The following is a 24,320-nucleotide window of genomic DNA, read 5'->3' on the forward strand; positions in this document are numbered from 1 at the left end:
GTAAACAGAACAAAACAAAAATCCAAACTAATTATAAACTGGGTCTGATCGGTAGTAAGTAAAGACCATTATTATAGTTTTTATGTTTTGATATAAAAAAATTCTTATTAGTTAGTTAATCAAAGAATTACACTATTGGTTGTTTGCGCAATGAATTACACTATTGGATGTTTGTACAATGACGTTTAATATTGTTTATTGGCTTCCACATATTTTTATATTTTTCTTACTGAACTGAACAGAAGTTAAATACAAGGGACTAAGCCCAGTTGCTAAAAATACTTGAGAGAAAATTGTGGTAGGGGGCTGCAAGTCAATAATTAAAAATTAATACAACTTGTAGTTTTAAAAAATATTATCTGGAATTGAGGTGATTATTAAAATCTTACCAAGGTTTGAGCATGATAAGTAGATTACATCTCTTGTCTCACACAGTGTAGATTGGTATGTATGCTTGGAGGAACTGCAAAGTGACAGAGAAAATCAGTTTAATCTTGAATCAAAAATAACATCAGGTATAAATATGAACAGGTTAACCATAAGGAATAACCAATAACTTAATCAATATCATACATATTGCTTTCCTTTTTCTTCGTATAATTGTTGACTATCAAGCAGAGAGCTACATAATGGGCTACCTATGCTTTGCCCACTGTGTGTCTGGAGACCTGCTTTACAGTGTTACAAGCCCTCAGATGTATCAATGAATTACCAAGTGCCTCCAAATTGTGAAAAATAGGATGTTTGAAAACAGATCAATCAATTTTATAAATACAATATATTAGATCAGCTGATGTGTACATGATCAAAATGGCATCAGAAAGACACAGGAATGAAAGTGGTGCAGTACAACTAAACATCTTGAACTATTTTTGTGTTCATTCAACATCTATATAAAAATGTAATAAGAATGTTTAAATTTACATACACATATATTACCTTGTTGAAATTTCAGCTTCTGGTCCAGATAGATCCATTTCAAAGTAGGAGAAACTCCATGGATGCACATCTTTAATTTTTATTATACTGGTTACAAAGCTTTATAAAATAATAACAATGTAGATATTTATTGATTGTTAAAGTAGTTATTAATACTACCAAAATTTAAGTACTTTAAAGCAGATTATATAATAGTGAAAGCAATTTGTTGTAATTAATTAACAAAATATATCAGTTTTGATTTAAAATTATTAGTATTATAATGCTTCAAAGACTTGAAACAATAATTAAATGTCATTTTACACTTGTTAAAAAACTGCACTCAAATAATGATGTGATCGTGCTGAATCACCCACCAACTGGGTATATAACATCTTTTGTATGCAACATTTGTCAAATATACAATATACTGTAAGAAATACGAGGGCTGTTCAAAAAATACGCGGACTGTTTGAATTGCGCGGCTCCAGTTGGTTCCATGGGAATCCACTTGGTGTCGCTAGGTTCGCACAGATCAGCTGATTACGACGCCATTTCCCGATTGCAGATATCTTCATTTGTGTATTAGCTACGCGGTTTTAAGTGAAGTGCGATTTTTTTCGTTTGGCGAATTCCAGAATGAATGACGTGAAGGAGCAACGACTTGCTGTGAAATTGTGTGTTAAACTTGAAAAATCTGCGACTGAAACTTTTGCTATGCTTAACACGGCTTACGGTGATGTTGCTATGAAGCGTACGGCATGTTTCAACGTTTTAAGGATGGTCGACAGTCCATTGAAGATGATGAGCGTCCTGGACGTCCTTCCACGTCAACTGACGACCCACACGACGACAAAATCAACACCCTGGTGCGGGCAACTTGACGTCTGACTGTCAGGGAGCTTGCTGAAGAGTGTGGGATATCAGCTGGATCTTGTTACGAGATTTTGACCGAAAAGTTGAAGATGCACCGCGTTGCTGCGAAATTCAGTCCTCAGAACTCGTGAGTTTTTGGCCAAACACTCGATCACTGTTCTTCCCCACCCCCCCTACTCACCTGACCTTGCTCCTTGCGATTTTTTCTTGTTCCCCAAACTCAAAAGACCCTTGAAAGGAAGAAGATTTGAGACGATTCTCGAGATTAAGGCAAATGCGACGAAGGAGCTACAGGACATTACAAAAGAAGCGTACCACGACTGTTTCAACAAGTGGAAACACCGTTGGGATAAATGTGTGCGTTGGGGAGGAGAGTACTTTGAAGGGGTTCCAGACCTGTAACTTCTAAATAAAGTACATTTTGTTTTATGACGTCAGTCCGCGTATTTTTTGAACAGACCTCGTAATGTAGTGTAAAAATAATACAATGAAAACTATAGCTTTGCTAGAAAGTTTGTTGGCTGCTGGATTTTACTGATTTCCTGATGAGTGAATTGAACTTAACTGGATGTAATCTGGGTTTAACTAGAATTTACTGGATAACATTGTTTGTAAAACTGATTTTAACTGGAATCTAATGGATAACATTCATATTATGAGCTTGGTTTTAGAGAAATTGGTTAACTGCAACTTGCTTATTAAACAGGTTTAAATGAAACCTACTAGATTTGATCTGTTTATGGACTGAGTTAAATGGTATGTAATAGATGTTATTTAGTTGAGCAAAGTTTAGATGAAATCTAATAAATGCTATCTGGTTATGAATTGGTTTTAACTGGAGCTTTTTAGTAGCCTAGTGAATATACATGAGTGAGTTTCTTGTGAGTGTTAAAGTTAGTTACTTAAAGAAACAACAGTTTATCACAATTTTGTGTACGTTACTGTTTATGAACCATACATACATTATTCATTCAGCTGTTGTGAATTGGTAATTGTTATATTATTGCAACATGTCACTAGAACCTTCTGAGTTTTCCTCATTGTTTTAATTGAATATTATAGCATCAAAACATCTAGTAATATGTGAAATGTTCTAGACCTCTGTTGGAGTATAAATACATGTCAAAACTTTAATTTCAGAGTTAAATACATCTAAACTGCACGATAGTGAGTCCAGCCATAATAAGCATAAAATGATAACTTTTAAAGTTAAATCAATATTGTCAAATTGTGTTTTAAATTAAATGAACCATGTTGTGTGTGGACTTTGAAAAAAAGAGAATTATTTAAAGCCCTTGATACAGCTGCAATAATCAACAGTGTAAAGCATATTTGCATATAAATTTGACTTGTTTTAACAGATTATTTCAAAACAAATGGACTGTGTGCCGTTTGTTTATTACTTAAATTTACTGCAAACAAGTCACAGATACCAAATGTAAAGAATTTGAACATAAAATTTCACAATGGGTTACCTGTGTTCTGTCCACCATTGGTATCGAAACCTGGTTTCTAGCTTTGTAAGTTTGTAGCCAAACCTCTGTGCCAGAGGTGGAGGGGGGTGACAGTGTAATAAATACCTATAAACTTAACCTCTCTATAATGTATACAACATGAGTGTATCTTAATTCACACAATCTTTCAAAGTTTCTATATGGATAAATGTTTTTATGAATATAATCTTATACAATGAATAAGCCTTCCTTTAAAAAGAGATTATAGTGCCCTTGCATATGAACTGTTATAAACATAATAAAAAAACAAACATTTATCTCAATTTATCTTGCAGTTAATCTTTGAACCAGTTTTTAATGAGTTATTGGTATGTTGGTCACATGTGTATGCAGAGATACATGATTCGTTTACAAAGGGATCTACCTGACAACATGTGTGACTTGACATTCTGAAAGTTATAACATAAAATAATGTTTAGAGACAATATTGAACTAATTAGTACACCTAAGCTGTCCTATCCTCTAAACTAAACTAAAACTGTTCAAATAGTTACCAAGCTTTATCTTAAACTAACTAAAATTTACTGCCTATACAACATCCAAGGCAACCCATTCCAAAGACCAACTGTTAGTAGAATAACATTATCTTAGCTGAAGATAACTTCTACCCTGCAAAAATTTATATTTATGTACCTTAGTCCTACCTACCATTCTAACCATTAAGTATGAAAAAAGATACATTAATGATATCATTTCCTTAATAATCTTAAATACCTCAATCAGATCCCCTCTAATTCTTCTTTTTTTCAAGAGAAAAAATGTTCAGAACTCTTAACCTCTCCTCATATGACAACCACTCCATTTCCTTGAATTTTACATTTACTAGCTTCTAGTAACTCTCCTCTGAACCATTTCTGACAATTCAATGTCCTTTGTAAGGTAAGAAGATTCTTAAAAGGGAAACATAAAAAAAGGTTTAATGTATAAATTTAAAACACTTAAATGACATTAAAAAGATTAATGGCCTTTAAAAAAGTAAAAACTTTATCAAGATGGACAGTGTCACCATCACCAATGACACTGTCTAATGTCATGGACAAACCTTGGGACCAAAAAGTATTAAAATGCTGTCGTTGTTGAGAGTCGTAATGATGGCAAGAAAGTAAAATGTGGCTTATAGTGATCTGACTGTTACACAAACTATACACTGGTGCATCAGTTCCAGATAAAAGAAAACGATGAGTTAAAACTCTGTGATCAATGCATAGTCTAGTTAAAACAACTTTCTCCTTCCGATCCTAACGGAAGCAAGATGGCCAAATTCCAATATAGGGTTTTATTTGGAAAAGCTTGTTTTCGTGTTGCTCATTCCAAGTCGACTGCCAGCTGGCACGGAGCCAAGCCTTGAATACAGGACTATAGTCCATGTATGGAATAGGCACAGTGGTGATAGTGCCAGAGCAGATCGGTTTAGCTGCCGTATCTGCAAGCTCGTTCCCGCAAATATCAATGTGGCCTGGTATCCAGAAAAACTGGACAGAAGTTGATGTTAATGAGAAATGAACCAGTTGGTTTTGAATATCAGCAAGAACAGGGTGTGAACCAACGTGAAGCAATTTCAGGGCCAGTAGAGAACTAAACAAGTCAGTATAAATAATGCAGTTGGAGTACTGCTTAGCCTCAATATGATCCAGGGCAAGAGAAATGGCATACAGTTCAGCAGTGAACATAGAAGCTGTAGAGGGGATTCTGCGTGCAACCACCAAACCACAACAAACCATGGCAATGCCCACAGTCACCTGATTTGGAAACATCCATAAATTGGAATGGAAAGATTGTTCGAAAAATGTTCAGTAAATAAAAGACGGTACATCCAATCGAGAGTATCTGCTTTTCTCAAATGACTTAAAGAAAGATCATATTTGGGGAATGTAATAAGCCATGGTGGGATGGGCTGACCAGTGGATACTGCAATGTTATCCAAGGACAGACCCAATTCATCCAATTGCATCTGGATGCAAAGGCCAAAAGGAACAATGGCAGATCGTCTGTTCTGAAAAAGTATGCCCCACCAAAAAAGGAAAACACAACCCCAGGTGGGATGCTTTGGTAAGGAACGAAATTTTGAAGAATATAGTAAAGACAGTTCCAAACGGCAAAGGTGCAAAGAAGGTTCATGGGATTCTACATATAAGCTCTGAACTGGGGAGGTGCAGAAAGCCCCAGTGCAGAGTCGAAGTCCTTGATGATGAATAGGGTTCAGCATCATTAAGGCCAAGGGTCTGGCAGAGTTCATAGACCAGTGATCCATAGTCAAGTTTCGATCGAATAAGAGCATGATATATCTCTAACATAGAGCATTGATCCGCTCCCCAACTGGTAGTGGAGAGGACACGGAGGATGTTCAGTGCATTTGACCAGTAGCTGCTTAATGTGTGGTATAAAGGTCAGCATGGTAAAAGATAAACCCCAAGAACTTGGTCTCAGGGAACACAGGCAGTACAACTTCACCAATACAGAGTTCAGGATCAGGGTGAATACCCCATAGGTGGCAAAAGTGCATGCCAACAGTTTTAGAGAGAGAGACATTAAAGCCTTATGCCGTGGTCCACTTCAGTACACGATTGAGGGCAGTTTGTAGTTGCAGTTCAATATATCTCATGTTCGACGACTGACATGAGATGTGAAAGTCGTCGACATAGAGCCCGTTTACAACAGAGAGTTGTTCAATGATGGCATTAATCTTCATACTAAAAAGTGTGATGCTCAAAACACAGCCTTGAAGAACTCCAAGTTCCTGTAGAAAAGTACGGGAAAGTGTTGAACCCACACGAACTTGGAATCTCCTGTCCATTAAAATATTTGTAATAAAAATGGGTAAATGGCCACGTAACCCATATATATGGAGGTCTCGCAAAATACCATACCTCCATGTTGTGTCATAAGCCTTCTCAGTGTCAAAGAATATTGATACAAGATGTTGGCGTTTGAGAAAGGCTTCTCTGATTGATGTTTCAAGTCGAATTAGGTGGTCCGTGGTGGAATGCTGTCATCAGAACTCACACTGGGTAGGCGAGAGGAGATTGTTTGATTCAAAGAACCAAACAAGACGAGCATTAACCATCCTCTCTAAGGTCTTACAGAGACAGCTCGTCAAAGCAATTGGATGGTAGTTTGAAGGAATCTTGGGATCTTTCCCAAGTTTAAAGAAAAATAAGATAATAGCCTGGCACCAGGCATCAGGAAAAACATTCTCCTGTCAGATCCGATTAAAAACAATTAGAAGAATATCAAGAGAAGCAGGAGAGAAATAGTGCAGCATGTCATAGTGTACATCATCAGGTCCAACAGACGTACTGCCAGCCCAATGAAGGGCCATTTACAGTTCCACCAGTGTAAAGGGACAATTATAGTCATAGAAACAGTCAGTTCAAAAGGAAAGAGGCGAATGTTCTGCCCGAGTCTTGATGGCCAAAAAGATGGAGGAACAAGCAGAAGTGCTAGATACCCGGCAAAAGGTTTCACCTAGAGTACTGGCGATGCTCTGGATATCAGCTACTTCTTGGTCATCAGAGAGTAAGATCGAGAAGGGACAGAATTAACAGAATTATAATGCCCACTGACCTTTCGAACCATGTCCCATATGAACTTGGAACTGGTGGTAGAAGATATGCCAGTTGTGAACTTAATCCAAGATTCTTTCTGGGTTTGACGTCTTACCCACCTAGCATGTGCACAGACCCATTGGAAAGTGATGCAGTTTGAAAGTGTGGGATATCTACAGAAAGTATCCCAGGCCCATTTTTGAGCCTTCTGTGCCATGTGGCAGGCAGGATTCCACCATGGACAAGGATATAGTATATAGTAGAAAACGTGTCGAGGTTTTAGGAATACATTGAGCAGCTGCTTGTATAATAGTCAGTTACTGCTGCCATACAGTCGTGTATTAATGGCTTACAGATGATGGTAGGATCAAGTTCTGCAAGAGCAGTGAAAGTGGACCAGTCTGCCTGATCCAGCTTCCACCAGGGCACGTGGGTTGGGTGGTATCGACCACAGCCAGTCTCTCTCAAAAGTATAAAAAAATGATCACTACCTCGTGGATTATTGTCAACCCTCCATGAAAAATTGGAAAATAATGAAGGGGAGCATATCGAGAGATCAATGGCAGTAAAGGACTGACTAGATGCATGATAATAAGTGGAAGAACCAGTATTGAAAAGAGAAAGGTTGTGATCAGAGATCATATGCATACAAACAGTGATGGTATGACCCAAGGAAACACGGATGGCTACGGCCTCCAAGGGTGTGCTGAATGACAAAGAAAGGGTGGGCACATGCTGATCAACCAACAGTGCCACCCCTCCATGTACTCGTCCATCATGTAGCCTGTCATTTCTATACAGAGAAAACTGCTTAAAGGTGACTGTATCGGCAGGTTTCAGAAATGTTTCTTGTAAAGAAAGACATACAGGATGGTAGGAAGCAATCAGTGTTTTGATGTCATCCAGATTAGAACGTAAAACCTTGACAGTTACATTGTATCAAGGTGGCAATTTTTAATGACGTGTAGGCAAATTGACTGGAGAACCCTTCTGTTTACTACCACGTCTTTTTTCCTTATTGTCTTTATTCGGGGGAGGCCTATCGACCTCCATGGATCCTGCCCTAGGTCAATTGAGCAGGTCTTTGTTGTTCGAAGGAGATTCCAGTTACTGAGGACCCAAACGAATTATTGTTTTGCATCTTGGGGTGGGAGAAAAAGATCTATCCGAAGAAATGGTTGTACCTGGAACCAAAGGATGTGAATCTTGGGATTTGTTGGAATGTATGGGAGGAACAGAGATGGGTGTAGAAGTTGATTCATCAACTTTTATAACCATGTAAGTCAAAAGGTCTTTCATTTGTTTTGAGAATGATTCTCTTAGAGGCACAGAGAGATCTGTCTGCACTCCCACTGTAGTTGTGGAAGGAAGTGCAGCAGCATATGTCCAAGATGAAGTGGTGGACAGCAATTTCCGAGCCTCAGGATAAGTAATGTTAGGAGTCGTCTTCAAATGCTGCACCTCTTTTTCCTCCAACCATTTAGGGCAAGAACGAAAGTAGGAAGGGTGAGAACCATTACAGTTGACACAATGGGGGTCCATTTCATACTCATAGGTGTTGTGGTCCTTGCCACCACAACAAGCACATGTCAGGGAATCACGATATGACGTCTTTGAGTGACCAAACCGTTGACACTGGAAACATTGAAGAGAGTTTGGAATGTACGGCCGTACCTTGCAATTTAGATAACCTGCCTTGATGGTGGCAGGTGCACGTGGTGATGTAAATATTAAAACGAGGATATTTGTAGGCAGTGTAACTCCATCTTTGCAAGTGGAGATGCACTTCACTGCAGAAACTCCTTGAGTGGAGAAACCAGCGTGAATTTCAGACTCAGGGACGTTCTTCAAATCCCTCTCAACAATAACTCCTGGTCTGGTGATGAATTCAAAGTAGCATGAGGTGTAACCTCAATAGGTATATCCCCAATTGCCTTTGAATTCAAGAGGAGTTCACTGTGTTGGGGTGTGGATGTTTCAACCAATATATGTCTCCAGATTGAAGCTTCTTTACTGACCTTGGAGAGCCAGCAAGTCCCTCCAATCCCTTCTGAATAAGAAAGGAGGACATTTGCCCTAAAAGTTTCTCTGAAAGAGAATGTAGGATGAGAAAATGAGGTAAAACTGGTGGTACAGATGTTGAAGATTGCTGATCAGAGTCTTCAAGACGTGGTCGTTTACCTATTGACTGCTTTTTCACTATTTAAAAACTTTTATTTGGAGGATCCATAGAAAAAAAGAAAATTTCAGTGTTTACTGGCCGCACCCACCATGGAGCCCTACGAGGAGACGCACTACAATGTCAAGCAAGGAAACTGCAGCAACCCAGGGTTCCATGAGCACTATACCCAAACACCAGCATCAGACAGTATGTCCACAACACCAATTGAGAACTACCAACACTGGTACTCGGTTGACCCAAGCACAAGTGGACCAGCCAATTGACCCAAGGTGGGCCACCCAAAGGCTGCCCATCTACCATCTACAGGAATTCAAGATCAAAGTGGTGTGTTAGGGTCGGACCCCTCAACCACCAGGATCTTCTCCTCCCCTTCATGGGTTGCCATGCACGGCAAACACGTGGGTGGATGTTTAGATCCCAGCGGAGGTAAGCTGAAAGAACAGAACCTTCCCTGGGAGGTCCCCTCACCATGTACAGGAATCCACACCAAAGGGAAATGATTAGTAAACAGTTATTTAAGCAAACCTGCAAGAAATTATTGCTTCTACAAATACTACATTTGATACTCATGCTTTATAACTGTCTAAATCATAACTCTCATATTCAATTTAAATGTAACTCATGTATACCTAACAACATACAGCACAAATAACAATATGTAAGATAGTATTCCATTATAGAATATATATGACAGGATAGCAGATATACAACACGAGTAACAACATGTAAGGAAACAAAAGTAGTAATGTGTAAAAAACTATTCTGTTATAGAGTGCCTAAGGTAAACAACACAATGTGTAAGATACTGCCCATTTATAGAATGCATACGGCAGTATAAGTGATGTACGACACAAATATCAATGTGTAAGATAATGTAATATTAAAGAGTAATTTGGTTGTATAAAAAATATGTAGCAAAAGTAGTTATTAATGTGCAAGATATAATATTATAAAGTACATATTACTGCATAAAAGATATACTACACAAATATCAATACTGTCCTGTTATAGAGTGCATATTACTGCATTAAAAAAATATGTAATATAAATAATTACATGAAAGATATGTATTTACCTGTAAGACAATGCCTGGCAAAGTGCTTGTCCAAGTTCATTCATCCCCCACGAGGTATTTTTCATGTTCTCTACGCATAGTTTACCCCATGCTCCTTTTTTCTGTACCATTACATAGCCTTCCTTCTGATAGAAGTTGGTTAACACTGAAGATTGTTCTGATGCAAGCTTTACTGTAGAGGATTAATGAAACAAACAGTTCAACTCATCACAACATAAGATGACATTTACCAAAAAGTACGTGAAATAAAGTGTTGACCATGTTCCAGTTTTATTTATTAAATGCATGTAATACCAGCTTCTGGCAAGATATAAGAATATTCTTTTCAAGACTTAATTTTTAGTGCAACATCAAATAAAATGGAAGTAACACTAAAACCACATAAATCAAATTCAAAGGTAAAAACATGTAGCAAATGAATGTAAATTTAACAATTTACTTTGTTTTATTAATTATTTTTTTAAATAGTCTTAGGAAGTTTGTTTGTTCAGTTCAGGTACTTTATTTTTGAACTCTTTAGAAGGATATCTTTGGTGTCTTCATGCAAGTATTCTTTGACAGATACCCAACACATTTTTACTATCTTATAAACAGAACACTGTTGAAAAATATCTTGGAGCTTTCAGCTATTTATGAACTGCTAGTTCATTTTGAGATTTAACCTTCTGCACTATATTTTCAAAAGTTATCTTTGGAGATTATGGCCACATTATTTCTCATACAGCTATATTAAAATATCAGTGTTATTTTGATCAACAACTATATTATGTTGAAATATAAGTGTTATACTTACAACAGTTTTTTTCATCAGTTCCAAATGGACAGTCTTGAAAACCATCACAGACTCTACTGTTACTAATGCACATTTTAGCTCCTTGACAAACAAACTGCCCAACAGAGCACCAATCTAAAAGTCAGTAAAGATAGAATAATTAACCAAGAATCAAATGTACAAGAGATATAAAAAAAAGTTCCAAATTATTTGGAAGTTCTGACAGACAAAAGGTTCACATTCAAAACAAGGCATAAAGGAGATATGAGAGTTATATTAGTTGTGCTGATAATAGGTAGAAAGAAAAAAAAGCCAATCCTTAGAAGATATTAAAAACAGCTGTGCTAAATGAAGTAATAAGTTATTTGACTTTGTTTCAGTGAGATGAAAGATATGATAGTTCAAAATAAAGACACATATTATTAGATATTAATTCCGACTGCTTGATAATAAAAAAGCTGATGTATATAAAAATTAGCTTACTACACAAAACTTCATCACTGTAATCCCAACAGTCAACAATACCATCACAACATTTTTTATGTTGTCCTTCAGCCTCTAAATAATCCACACAATCTACAGAAAAATAGAATACATTCTTGCTATTAGAAAGATAACATAACAACAAAATAACTTCAATATTTTTGTGATTAATGTCTATTGTAAGATGTTTCTAGTTATTAATGTACAACACAAAGCTAGAAAATAACGATTTAGAATCACTCAGCTTCTCTTGATTTTTATTTCAAGGCATGAATATATTTAGCATTTCACTATAATTTACTTTGATGGGTATATTCATTTTTTTTTTAAATAAATTTCTACCAGAATTTACTTTAACCAAATTCTTGTGATAAAATAAGTAATCATGACATCATCTATAAATCTTAAAGTGCTTCTAGCAAACCACATAAATCAAATGAATGTCTTATTGTTTTATCACAAGTGGCCTTCTTAAATTTGTTTCTGATAGCACATAAAAGGCCTTTTTTAAATTATTTCTGTTACAAGTTAAGAAATTGTTGAGATAGAATCACTAGTATATTGTTATAAATTCAACTGTTAACTACTCTCTTTTTCAGTATGTATTTGTGTGTTTTGTATGTGTATGTACAACAAACTGTAATCATAAAATCCATTACTACAATATAGATTTTACATTCAGGGGCAGACCAATAATAAAGGATATGACATGCTACATACTAGCTAAATGATTAAAAGTTAAAATCAATTTCTAAGAGTGCATCAAATGCACCAGCTTATCAGACAATTGCCCAGTACATGTCCAGATGGGCCAATTTATCCCTGTTTACATTACATTAATGACTCAGTAAGATGCAGTTTCTACATTAATATCAGTTCTCTTTCCACAGAACTGCCTTAAATAATGAAATACATAACCAATAGTTACCACCAACCTGCATAAGATATAAGACTATACATTGATTACCATGGCAATAAAAATAATGTGTTCATAGACCAATATGAAACAATATGAGAGCATATTGCACACTGAATCTGTGATACAAATGAGTAAATGTTTTCAATACACATGTTAGTTTCCAAGGTGATATAAAAGTTAGTTTCTATGGCACAGCATGAAATAAATGACATGAAAACGTTACACACTAGTATATACAAGCTACACAAAGCATCAAGTCATCCATAAGTTACCAGGTTTTAAGAATAGTCTGTACTAGCAGTAACAGAAAGCATATTATTTGAAGAAATATAGATTACTAATTAATTAATAAACAAAAAATATTGTATCACAAACAGGTTTTATATCTATTATCACTTTCAGTGTGTTTCTAGAAGAAAAAAATTAAAGTTGTCAAGATCCTATGGTGAAAAAATTTTTAGGTAAAACATTTAATTACTTTATTAATTATTTCCACATCAGTATGTTGTTCTTATAATCCACTAAAACTAAAGTTGAAATACAAAAATTATTGTACTCTTAAAATAACTGACATAAGAAACAAAACATGTAACCAGTAGTGACTCAATATGGTAATTAAATGTAAGTTTGAACAAGTTCTGTTTTTCATCGTATTAGTAAAAATGCAGTATTTTATTTTCAAACTACCTTTAACATGGTTAACATTACTTACTGGTATTAGAATTTGATTTTTCAGTTCCGACAATCTGGCTTATGTTGTGGGAAGACTCCTTGATTACAGCAGTCACCTTGTGAAGAGCAGGCTTGGTTTCTTTTTTGACAGACATGATTGTATTTTCGACATGAGGTTTGCCAAAGGAAACACGCACACTTGACACAATTCTAACAACACTAATCACTGTTTTAGTGTTCTCTGATGTAGATTCTATATTAATTTTCTCAGAAAACTTAGGATTTTCATTTTCTTTAGGACTATGTTTATTTTCAATACTCATGTTTTCCTTCCAATCTTTTTCTTGGGTATTTTGAAATTGTTTAATATTTGCTAAATTTACTAAAGTAGAATAATTTGATGGGATTATTTTAGGAAAAGGATAGATATAAAGAGGTTTTCCATGAAGTTCAGAGGGGAATAGACCAGAAGATGAGGTTATTTCAGTGACAGGTAAGCTTGTATTCTGGTTACTATCAGTATTAAGTTCACCCTGGAGATTAGAGGGAAATAAAGCAGTACTATTAATTACCTCAATGAGAGACAAGTCTTCAATCTTATCATTATAAGCATTAACAGGCTCCTTCTGGTGACTAGAGAGAAAAAAAGCAGAATTCTTAGTTATCTTAATGGATAGGAAGTCTGTATTTTGATTACTATAAGTATTTATTGTATTCATCTGGAGATCAGATGCAAATAAAGGAGAACTCATAATTATCTTATTGACAGGTGAATCTGCATTGTGGTTACTAAAAAGATTCATAGTTTCACTTTGGGAATCAAGAGGAAATAAATCAATGCTTGCAATTTTATTGATGAGTGAATCATTAATTGGATCCCTATTAAGGTGGACGAATTTATTTTTTAAGTTATCAAACTGAGATATGTTATGATTATCATAAATATTTACAGGTTCGCTGTGGAAATCTGAAGGAATTGAACCTGTACTTGCTGCTGTTTTAACTTGATGTGCGTTTGTAATCTGGTCGCCATAACTGTGGACAGGTTGACTAAGGTTACCAGAGTGAAATAGAGCAGAGTTGTTAGTTATGTCAACCTGAGATGAAACTGGAATTTGATTACTATGAAAATAGGTTGTAAAATTCAACCAGTCGTTTCCTTGACTGTTTTTGTTCAAATAAAGAGTAGAGTACGACATAAAATTAAAATGAGTTTGCACCTGTTTATCTTCATTTGAAGAACCACGTGTTGTTTGAACGTATAACCTTGAAATCACTGGTGTGATGTTATCAAAGATCATTGAAAATTTCCCTTTGAAAGCATTGGTTTTAGTAACTAAATTATCTGTTGATTCGTTAGAACCTTGTACAAATTTATACACAGGTAATGACTCTAGTTTATAGTTGCTTGGGTAGCTCCATTCATCACTTTTCAGCATTTGTTTTAATTCAGCTGTTACCCCCTGTCCCTCTGGAATTTGTGATTTATAAATTATAGTGTCAGTATTTGGTAGAGGATCCACCAGTTGATCGACAAATGGATTAGAATTTCCTTCCGGTAGAAAAATGGATGAATATATATCAACTTCACTAAAAGAGGAAAGCGGGTGATGATACTGACGCAGTTCATCTTTTGTTTCAAATGTTGAAGTAGGCCACCAGGGTAGGTTATCGTAAAAGTCTGAGAACACAGAGCTGTGGCCATAGTGTAAGTCCTCGCTTTCATTTTTCTCAGCAAATGATGCAAAAGACGATGGAAAATTAGAAATGAATACGGATGTGTGCGATGTTGAAACTAATGACGAACTGGAAGTAGAGGTCTTTATGAGAGTTTTATTTTGTGGTAAATTGAGAGTAAAATGCCCAAGTTTCGGCGCTGGCTCTGCTGCTGTAACACAAGCGTGACATAAAATGATAAATTTGAACAGATACTTGGTTATTAAAATTATAAAATTGAAATGTTCCATACACACAAACTGGTTCTCAGGTGTTAAATTATGCTTTTGGTCTAGAGTTTATAATTAATACAATATGATGTTGAGCTATACTACAGAAGTATTTTTTTCTTCTTTACAATTATATATATTAGTTTATAATTCACCACAGTGAAGGTATTATAGATTTTAGTAACACTACTTTCAATAAATTTTATAACACTCATGACTGGTTAAAGCAACGAGGTAAAAAATATGATATATAAACTAATAAATGAAGTAATTCATAACTTACTAAAGGAAAGGCGTTGTTTCATGACACCTATACATGTATATAAAGAAATAAAAATTCATACATTCTATATCTTCCTAATACTGAACTCAAAGATTATTTAACAAAATAATTATAAATACGAAATTGTTTACTACAAAATACAACACATAAATAATAATAATGATAAATAACGTAAATTAAAACAGTAGACCTTTTGGTATCGGTTGTGTTTAGTCAAATAATATCAAGGCAAAAAAGTAGAGCGTAGTCAAGAAAGCTTTATGAACAATCAATTAAACAGAAAACAAAGCAATCAGTTATAGCTAAAATTTAAGAAAAATAATAATAGTTAAAAATGAATTAGCTTAGGATGATCATGAACATCATTGGTAAATTAGCATGTAGAATTAACATATTCGGATAACATGATATTTATCATTAGTTTGAAGTTTGTAAAGCTTGTTTACACTAAAGTATGGTTACAAGTTCTACGTAAAATTTCAATGACGATTTTAGCTGCAGTTAGGTCAAGGTAATTAGAGTTTGATTAACCTTCATTGTTAAGCATTCAAATGTTCTGTTTTATTTTAAAACAATTTTTCAGGGTTACTTTCATTTTAATTGTAACTTAATTTTAGTGTATCTTTTAACGGGGACATATTAAACTGGTAAGATAAACTATTAAATGTTTTCACATATTTCTTAGCAGTTCAGCATGTTAATAAGACACACTTGCCCTCGTGTTTTTTTTTTTATTATACTGTTTAAAAATATTTTTTTTGTATTTGTTTGAATGTCTTTTACTCTACGATGAACTCTGTCAAAGTTTTGGGAGAAATACATTTTGCAACTAAATTTTCGTTAGCTTCCTGACTGACTACTGGGATTTATATTTATAATTTGTGTGGGACTAACCCTAAGAGTTTAATGAAAAAAATAAATCTTGTTGTAACTGGTAATCACTTTTTAAGCCATCCAAGCAGTATGTAAAACAAACAGTATTTTAGGTTTTATTTACAGAAATATTAAATACAAGTCTAAAAAAGTCATAATTTCATTGAATAGATCACTGTTTTGGCACATTTTGGGTAATTTGGAATATTTTGTTCAGTCTTGTGCTCATTACCTTAGGAAATGTTTGTTTTGAATTTTGCGCAAAGCTACACGCGGGCTATCTACGCCCTTAGGAAAGACAGAATTGTTGGCAATGTTTCAGAGTAGGGTTAATAGAATGGTTCCTGGGATAGAGAGGTTGTCATACGAATGGAGGTTAAGATCTCTCAAACCATTTTATCTTGAAAAAAGAAGAATCAGAGTGCTTTGACGGGGTGTTTAAGATTACAAAGGCAATCATAGTGCTGATGCATCATATTTTTTCACATTTAGTGATAACAATAGAAATAGGGGACACAAATATAAATTTTATCAGGGCGGGAAACATCTCCAGCTAAGAGTTTTATTTTTCTAACAGGATGATTTGCCTTTGGAATGATTTATCTTTGAATGTTATGGAGGCAGTAAATTTAAGTGAGCTGGCTGTAAGATTTTTAAACTTGTTTATTTCATAGATTTAATTTAGTTAAGAGGATGGGACAGCTGAGATGGGCCAATAATATAAATAATAAGTCCATTGTTGTACCGAAACATTATGAACTATCGGAAAATGGTTCTGATCATGGCGTACTTAACGACATGAAATTAACATCAGCTCAAGTGACTGACTGTGACTGTGGTATAACAAAAAAACGTTTTTATGAAACCAAAATTTCCATTGAACTTTCACGTAATATTTGTCTTTTGAATGGAAAGATATTTTAAATAGAATATAAGAACACCTGTAGTGTCACTTCACTGAAATTTGAGTGAACATTGTATTTGCCTCAGGCTCATGCACTGCAGTGTCAAACCATTACGTTATGTTATGTTTCTTAATCGTTAAATTCCCACTCTGTCAAGCGCCATATCCTGTTTGTAAAACATTTTGATACATGATAACTCACTTCTGTTGTCAAACCAGAAGATTAAGGTTAGTCACATTGACCAATGAAATTGAGCTTCAAGCCAAAGCCACCTAGTGAATTTGTTCAGTTAATCAAACAATACTGAATAATTTTTTAGGTCAAATCAAGCAAGATAAAATATTAATTTTAGATTAACTAATGGGATTAATATTACTCCATCTATGATTCCATTCGCAGTAGAAATTTTTCAAATATGTACCAAAATGATAAATAATTGACTCACCTCCTAAATAACCTGATATTACTGCTAAACCAAATAAAATAACGACAACACTTGCTGCGGTAGGAAGAAGGCTTAAGTACCCACATTTTCCCCGTTTGCGAGAATATATTTGGCTTTCTTCAACAACAAGATATACACTACAACGACAATTCTCAATAGAATCCAAAGGCCTTTGGTAGTGGTGATTTTTTGGAATCGAAGTAAATGCATAAGTGTCTTGTTTCTCCTGTGAAACACGACATTAAATAATATAATTAAACGCATTTGTTACAAAACAACACTTTAATGCCTTTTCTAGGTTTTACGTCTTACTCAGTTTATTTCAAGTACAACAAATTACATTTCAAGTCATAATGGATACCAGTAAATTTTATATATTTTATTTACTTTGTTCAAATTCCATATAGTAGTTAATTGTGTTTTGTTCTTGCTTAATATGGAATGCAGTGGCGTAGCTGGTGGAGGGGGCGCCAACTTGATGTTACGTAATTAGGAATTATGGCTTACATTTTGTCACGAGGGGGCGCGAAAACTGATTTTGTTCGCGGGCGCTGAAAACTCTAGCTACGCCTCTGATGAAATGAGAAAGATTAAAGTTCCTCTGTATTTACATTCAGACTTGTAGTGTACTCCAACGTGAAATGAGCTTGTAAATAAATCATTGCTAATCAGGTGGTTATTGGTTCAACAGTGGCGCTTGTGTAATAGACAAATAAACCAATGAGATTCTCTCGTTATCAGTGGCAAAGGTATATGCAGCAAGGTTTGTCTGTTTCTTTTGAATTTCGCGCAAAGCGACACGAGGGCTATCTCCGCTAGCCGTCCCTAATTTAGCAGTATAAGACTAGAGGGAAGGCATCTAGTCATCATTACTCACCGTCAACTCTTGGACTACTCTTTTACCAACGAATAGTGGGATTGACCGTTACATTATAATGCCCCCACAGCTCTAAGGGCGAGCATGTTTCGTATGACGGATATTCAAACCTGTGATCCTCAGATTGCGAGTCAACCGCCCTAGCCACTTGTCAGGATAGTTTTGGGAGAGTTTTAAATCTTATATGTGTTTGCAGAAATTTGGGAGTGCTTGCTGCTAAGTTGGTTCATCACAAGTTTTTTTTTAAACATTCTTTTGGGGGGGTGTTATGAGCAGATATTTAATATTAAAAAGGGGGGTGGCATAAATACAGTGGAAGGGTTAGAGTTCTGTTACGGATACAGAATTATGGATCATGAACGAAGAACAAATTTCAACAGCTTTTAAAAGTTTTAATTAACAACTGAACCATAGCTGTTTTTCGGAGATGTCGAGAAAACCCTTTTGTAAATGAAAATATATATATATGTAAAAACGGCTTGTTTGGGTTGAGAAATTTTTTTACATAGAGGAGCGAACAACGTTTCTACCTTTTTCGATATTCGTCATGTTCACAAAGAAAGAAAGAGGTAGCTGACCGGAAGCTGACCACATGTTAGAAAGGGGTTGTGTAACTGAGCGTCGGAATGTAGAGGGCGGGCTTTGATGTTTGAATATATAATTTTATATTATTTATTTTATTATTATTATTTATCATAGCTGTTTTTTGCTTTTAACAACTTTTAATAACACGTACACCATTTTCAATCAACAAATAAATCTGGAAAAAGTAAAGACATTTTTCTGGCCAATTAAATGAACGTTTTAATGTTTCCTGTCAAATAATCGTCGCAAGTAGTACATTATTAGACCATATAACTTTTTATATCACTAAAACGAAATTCCAAAGTACTTGTTAGACTAAGCTCTGTGTTACGTTTACCACTTAGACGCAAAACTTAATATTGTGTCTCAAATCTTTCCTGAAAAAAATCCGAAAATGATTAGCGTGAAAAATAACAGTTTATAAAACAAAGTTCTACAAGCGCTAATAAACTGTACTGACTTGATTTGTCATCATTTATGTGAATAAAACAATTTTCTGTACCGTTTACCCGGGTCTAGTACATTTCAAATTAAGAATATTTTAAAACTAATATTAATGGCTGCATATTGTTGTCGTTACAAATAAACCAGACCAGTTAATTTACTGTTGATTTCCGGTATTTCTTGAAGTAGGTTGGAACTATAAAGATAAATAAAACCTACTTTCCCTCTTAAATCTGTAATTTTTAGTAATATTCTAATATTCAGGTTCTATGTATAAAAATTTTAATTTGTTTTGTTTTCTTTACAACATATGTATAAATTATGTTTGCCCATCTCATCTCCATCATGAATGCAAAAATATACTGGACATTCTCCAGCAAGTATCAAATCCATCATAAGACAGAGAAAACCAGTTTTAGCAAGAAACACACTTCTATAAATTAGAATTGGAACAAAGACATTTTACTTGTCAGCGTTTTACTATTTTTTTGTGCACGATTATTCCAGCTTGGAGTATTGGAACAAGACTTCACTCTAAGTTGTAGGTAAAATTAGCAAAAACATTCTTTTAATTTTTTTTTTTTCTATTTGAACGCTGTGCATGAAACAGAAAAGACTCTAGATTACTAATATTTTCCCATCCAATCTGTATCTTAATATATTAATAAATACGCGTTTTGTGTAACATAGCTTTTTAAATAACGTTTGAAGGTCATAGCACAATTATATAACAAGAATCTGCAATCTTCTTTCACAGTTTTAGAGCGAAATTTAAACTTTAGCATGCGGACTGAACTCGAAGTGCTAAGAGTGCGCGTTCTTATCTATAGCCCTCCCCTCTCCCACTTATTAGGGCAAATAAAACGTGCTCGGAAGGTCACCTAGGGATAAGGCAGGTAGAGTAGTTTTCAAGATAGCTGAACTCTAATCCAGTATCGAATTTTGTATTCTTGTCTCCCATCTGGGGATTCTGGGGTTACATGTCTGAAACTGTGTTAATACTTCCATCACAGGTTAGCTGGACCAAAGCAGACAAATTTGCTTAGGTACCACGGCTAGGTGTCCCACCATTTTTTTTTTTTTTCCAGGTATAGACACCATCTCCCAATCTTTCCACAATTGAAGTTATTGGGGAACATATAGAAGCTTGATCGGTACATTGAAACCTCTGTGATTCATTAAGGGGCCTTTGAACCCAGTAGCAAAACGTGGATATTTTTTGTTAGTATAAATAAATAATTTATAATTAATACATTTTATTAAACAACACACTTAATTTAGATTTATATATATATATATATAAAACAAGAGGCTGAACTATATTTTCAAAATAATCAAAACCTCCTAATACATTGCTATTGCAAGGAAAACGATTTTACTTACATGATCGCTCGTGTGTGTGATTCCCATGTTAACTTGATTGACGTGTAAAGTGGTATTCATCAAACTTCTACTAAAGATTTTTCCGTGTTATTATCCTTTCATTTGAACATTCGTCTCTGTTCTTTTTCGGTTTGTGAACAATGATCTTAGTCTCACCTAGTTCCGTGCCATCAAATGAAATTACTAATTTTTTTACCATACCTGTCGCAGCATATTTAACATATTATTAAAAGAACTGAAAAACTACCACTTGTTGATAAGACACGATGAGGATGGTTTGACAGCTTAATAATTTTTATTGCGTGTGAATATATTTGATTACAAGCTTACACGTTTTGAACTACATATAGCATGCACAATGTAACACACGCTGTTAAACCTAATGGTAGCAAACACTTGAATACACTACTAGACTCTCGACAAGACAGAACTACTATCAACAAACACCACACACGCACGAAAGTGAAAGCAAAGCTCGTATTTTAACGCTACTTAAAAGCTCATTGACAATTTCTCTATCATTTGCCATCTGGTGATAAGGAAAAGAACCACAAAACTGTATCGGTAACACAAATATACTTTGATTTACATATATATATACATACTTTAAAAATTGTTTTTAATTCGACAGGAAGTAATTCAACTCGATTTAAGTTTGTTAATACCCTGTTTAAATAAGCACAATTTACATTTCCAGATAACTTCTTTTCTTGAAAGGATATTTAACGACAGTTTTGTTGTTTTATAGTGCAAAGCTACACAATAGCTATTTGCAGTTTGTTTATCACAGTGAATTGAATCCCGAATTTTAACGTTGTAAGTCTGGAAACTTATTGCTGACCCATTGGATTACAATGTTTGACGAAACTGTTTTGATGTTAGCATTTATAATACCAAATAAGCCTTAAACAAAAACGCTGAAAACCCAAAACAAAATTATCATGACATAAGTTTTTACTCAGGGTATAAGACGTGTTCTGTTTGTTGGAACTGATCGAAGAAGTAAAACTCACGTAGCAGTGAGGACACACCGTCTATCAGTTTTAGCCTCCGTTCGCAAACTGCAATGGCGTAGCCAGGTTTTTCACTCAGGGGGCACCCCCCCCGCTAGTACAGCGGTAAGTCTACGGATTTACAACGCTAAAATCAGGGGTTCGATTCCCCTCGGTGGACTCAGCAGATAGCCCCACGTGCCTTTGCTATAAGAAAATACACACGCACTCAAGAAAGCAGAAAATTTTAAGATGGGGTCAATAAATAAATTTGAAAAAAAGCTGAAATTGATCTAACTGTTACCAAAATGTGCATTAAAAGAAATCAAATGTAGTAGTGTTAGTGGAAGTTTTATATTTTTAATTAAATGATACAAACAAATTTAGTGTATATAAAAAGTGAAAAATAACGTGTGATCAATATCCTTAGATTTTTCAGAGGGCGGTTACCATTTCTCCCTGTTTGGTTATATCTCTGTCGCAAAGTGTCACATGTAGAGAAAAAATTAATAAGAGAGTAAAAAAAGATAGTTCAAAGTTTGGATACTTAAGTCCACAAAGACCCACATCTGCATTACCCTTTACTGCAGGTGTGGGAAAGATGACTGAAGTGGAAAATAAATAATACATCTTATGTTCACGGTTCTTTTGTTGTAAAGAACCGTTTTGGTTAAAGCTTGTTTGGTGTTGTGAGTATCTACTATTTTATCTCGGGTTTGGTCTTGTTTATTTGCAATGCACTCTTTCATATTTGGTGTAAATGCCAATGTTATATTAACTGTTTAGATAATGTTTATGTTTGCATTACACTTATTGATTTTAGAGTTTATATTTAAACTGTACACAGATGAATAATAGTACGACGGCAACACCGACAAACAGTCGATACGTGTGTGACGGTAACAAACATTTAATTCTTGAACATTTCGGAATGTATACATTCCATCTTCAGCAGAATATACTAAATTAGGTAAAATAAATTTTCCACTAGTTTGAATTTCATCAACTTGAATGGTACGGTTCGCTTTGACGATATCATGTCCAATCGATCCCTTACTTTGACTAAAATTATTTAGATCAAAATTTAGAATTAATGAAAAAACGTGTTTGACAACCAGAAGGCTCGGCATGGCCAGTTGGTTATGGCGCCGGACTCGTAATTCGAGGGTCGTTGGTTCGAATCCCCGTCACACCACACGTGCTTGTCTTTTTATTCTTGTGGGCGTTATGATGTAACAGTCAATCCCACTATTAGTTGATAAAAGAGTAGCTCAAGCGTTGGCGGTGGGTGGCGATGGCTAGCTGCCTTCCCTTTAGTCTTACACTACTAAATTAGGGACGGCTAGCGCAGATAGCCCTCGAGTAGCTTTGCACGAAATTCAAAATAAAGCAAGTCAAACCAAACAAACAAATGTCCACAGTTCGAGCTGTGTCTCTTAAAACTAAACTAAACTGCTAAAAAAAGTTATTTAATAAATAATAGCCATATACTGTTAAATTCTTGCCGGCTCAGGACTGTTATAGTTAAATCTACGATTTAAAATTACAATACTTTATGCCTATAAATGACAATAGAATGTAACTTATCGGAATTACGGCAGTATGTATAGCATTTTAGTGTTGCTTAAGTGTCTGTAATTATTAAGTTCAAATACTAACTAAGAGTTTTGTAAAAAAAATGTATTAATTTGTCTATTTTAGAACAAAGCCACATAGAGCTCTCTGCTGTATCTGTCACCAGTAATCGAACCCCGAATTTCAGTGATTTAAAGCCGTAGCCTCAACGTTGTTCCACCGGGAGATTGCTGTGTTGATAACTGAGAAGGGAAAAAAAAGAAAAAGCATGACAGATGTTTCAGTTTAAAGTGCTCTGTCCCAGCCGGAGCTTGAAAGAAGATATAACCAGAAGTGCTCAGAAAATTCCTTTTTCACCCCACACATCACACTTTTAAATCTTTTTTACCTGAAAAAAAAACACAACAACAACAAAACCTCCAATCAAGTTATGTACTATACATTTTTAATATCCGATTTAGTTAAATCTACAAACAAGCATCAGATCAGCAGGAAAGAACCGACAACACGCACCTGGTGGTAAATATAGCAAGATGAATGACCAGTATGGGTCTATCTGGGAGGTGGGGTCCTGTAGATTCTATGGCAATTTTTGATGTAGGAGAAACGGGAGTACCCCGAGGAAACCCACTTTCACCACTCGGATGCCGAATATTCCACTGAGAAGGAAGAACAACAACAAACAACAAACTAACGTGGCAGGGGTTTAGTTTAGAGAGAGAGAAATCAGAAGAGTTCTCTCTCCAACTGGTGTGTTTAGGAACTTTGTAGTTCCTCTTCGTCCCCTTGCATGAGAAATGTTTTAAAATATCCGTGGAATTTTTTAAGTGTTAAGAGCATGTTTGGTAGGTAGGGTATTCGAACCCGCGACCCTCAAATTGCAAGTCGAGTGCTTTAACCATCTGGCCATCAGCATAGCGTCACTCACTTTTATAGGACTTGTACCACGTCATTACCCAGTATTCTTAGCTATAGTAACTTAAACATTAGTCACTTCGAACCAATTGCAGTAAATTGACCCCTGATGGGTAAGCGGTAAGTTTGCTTTCCTACAAC

General features: G+C 35.1%; 1 protein-coding gene across 1 annotated transcript in view; it reads right to left on the minus strand.

The window, feature by feature from the left end:
• Positions 1 to 21,136, minus strand: part of LOC143223549 (uncharacterized) — a 39,648-nt gene extending 18,512 nt beyond the window's left edge. Inside the window, exons 1-9 of the mRNA XM_076451647.1 lie at positions 20,698 to 21,136; positions 17,409 to 17,634; positions 15,186 to 15,212; positions 12,997 to 14,844; positions 11,366 to 11,458; positions 10,904 to 11,017; positions 10,111 to 10,282; positions 940 to 1,038; positions 390 to 463 (exon numbers count right to left, since the gene is read on the minus strand). Coding sequence (XP_076307762.1) covers positions 390 to 463; positions 940 to 1,038; positions 10,111 to 10,282; positions 10,904 to 11,017; positions 11,366 to 11,458; positions 12,997 to 14,844; positions 15,186 to 15,212; positions 17,409 to 17,634; positions 20,698 to 20,757 — 2,713 coding nt within the window. The 5' untranslated portion in view covers positions 20,758 to 21,136. The remainder of the gene's footprint in view (positions 1 to 389; positions 464 to 939; positions 1,039 to 10,110; positions 10,283 to 10,903; positions 11,018 to 11,365; positions 11,459 to 12,996; positions 14,845 to 15,185; positions 15,213 to 17,408; positions 17,635 to 20,697) is intronic.
• Between the last annotated feature and the right edge of the window lie 3,184 nt (positions 21,137 to 24,320).

Source organism: Tachypleus tridentatus, chromosome 8, assembly GCF_004210375.1.
Source record: "Tachypleus tridentatus isolate NWPU-2018 chromosome 8, ASM421037v1, whole genome shotgun sequence".
Lineage (NCBI taxonomy): Eukaryota > Metazoa > Arthropoda > Merostomata > Xiphosura > Limulidae > Tachypleus > Tachypleus tridentatus.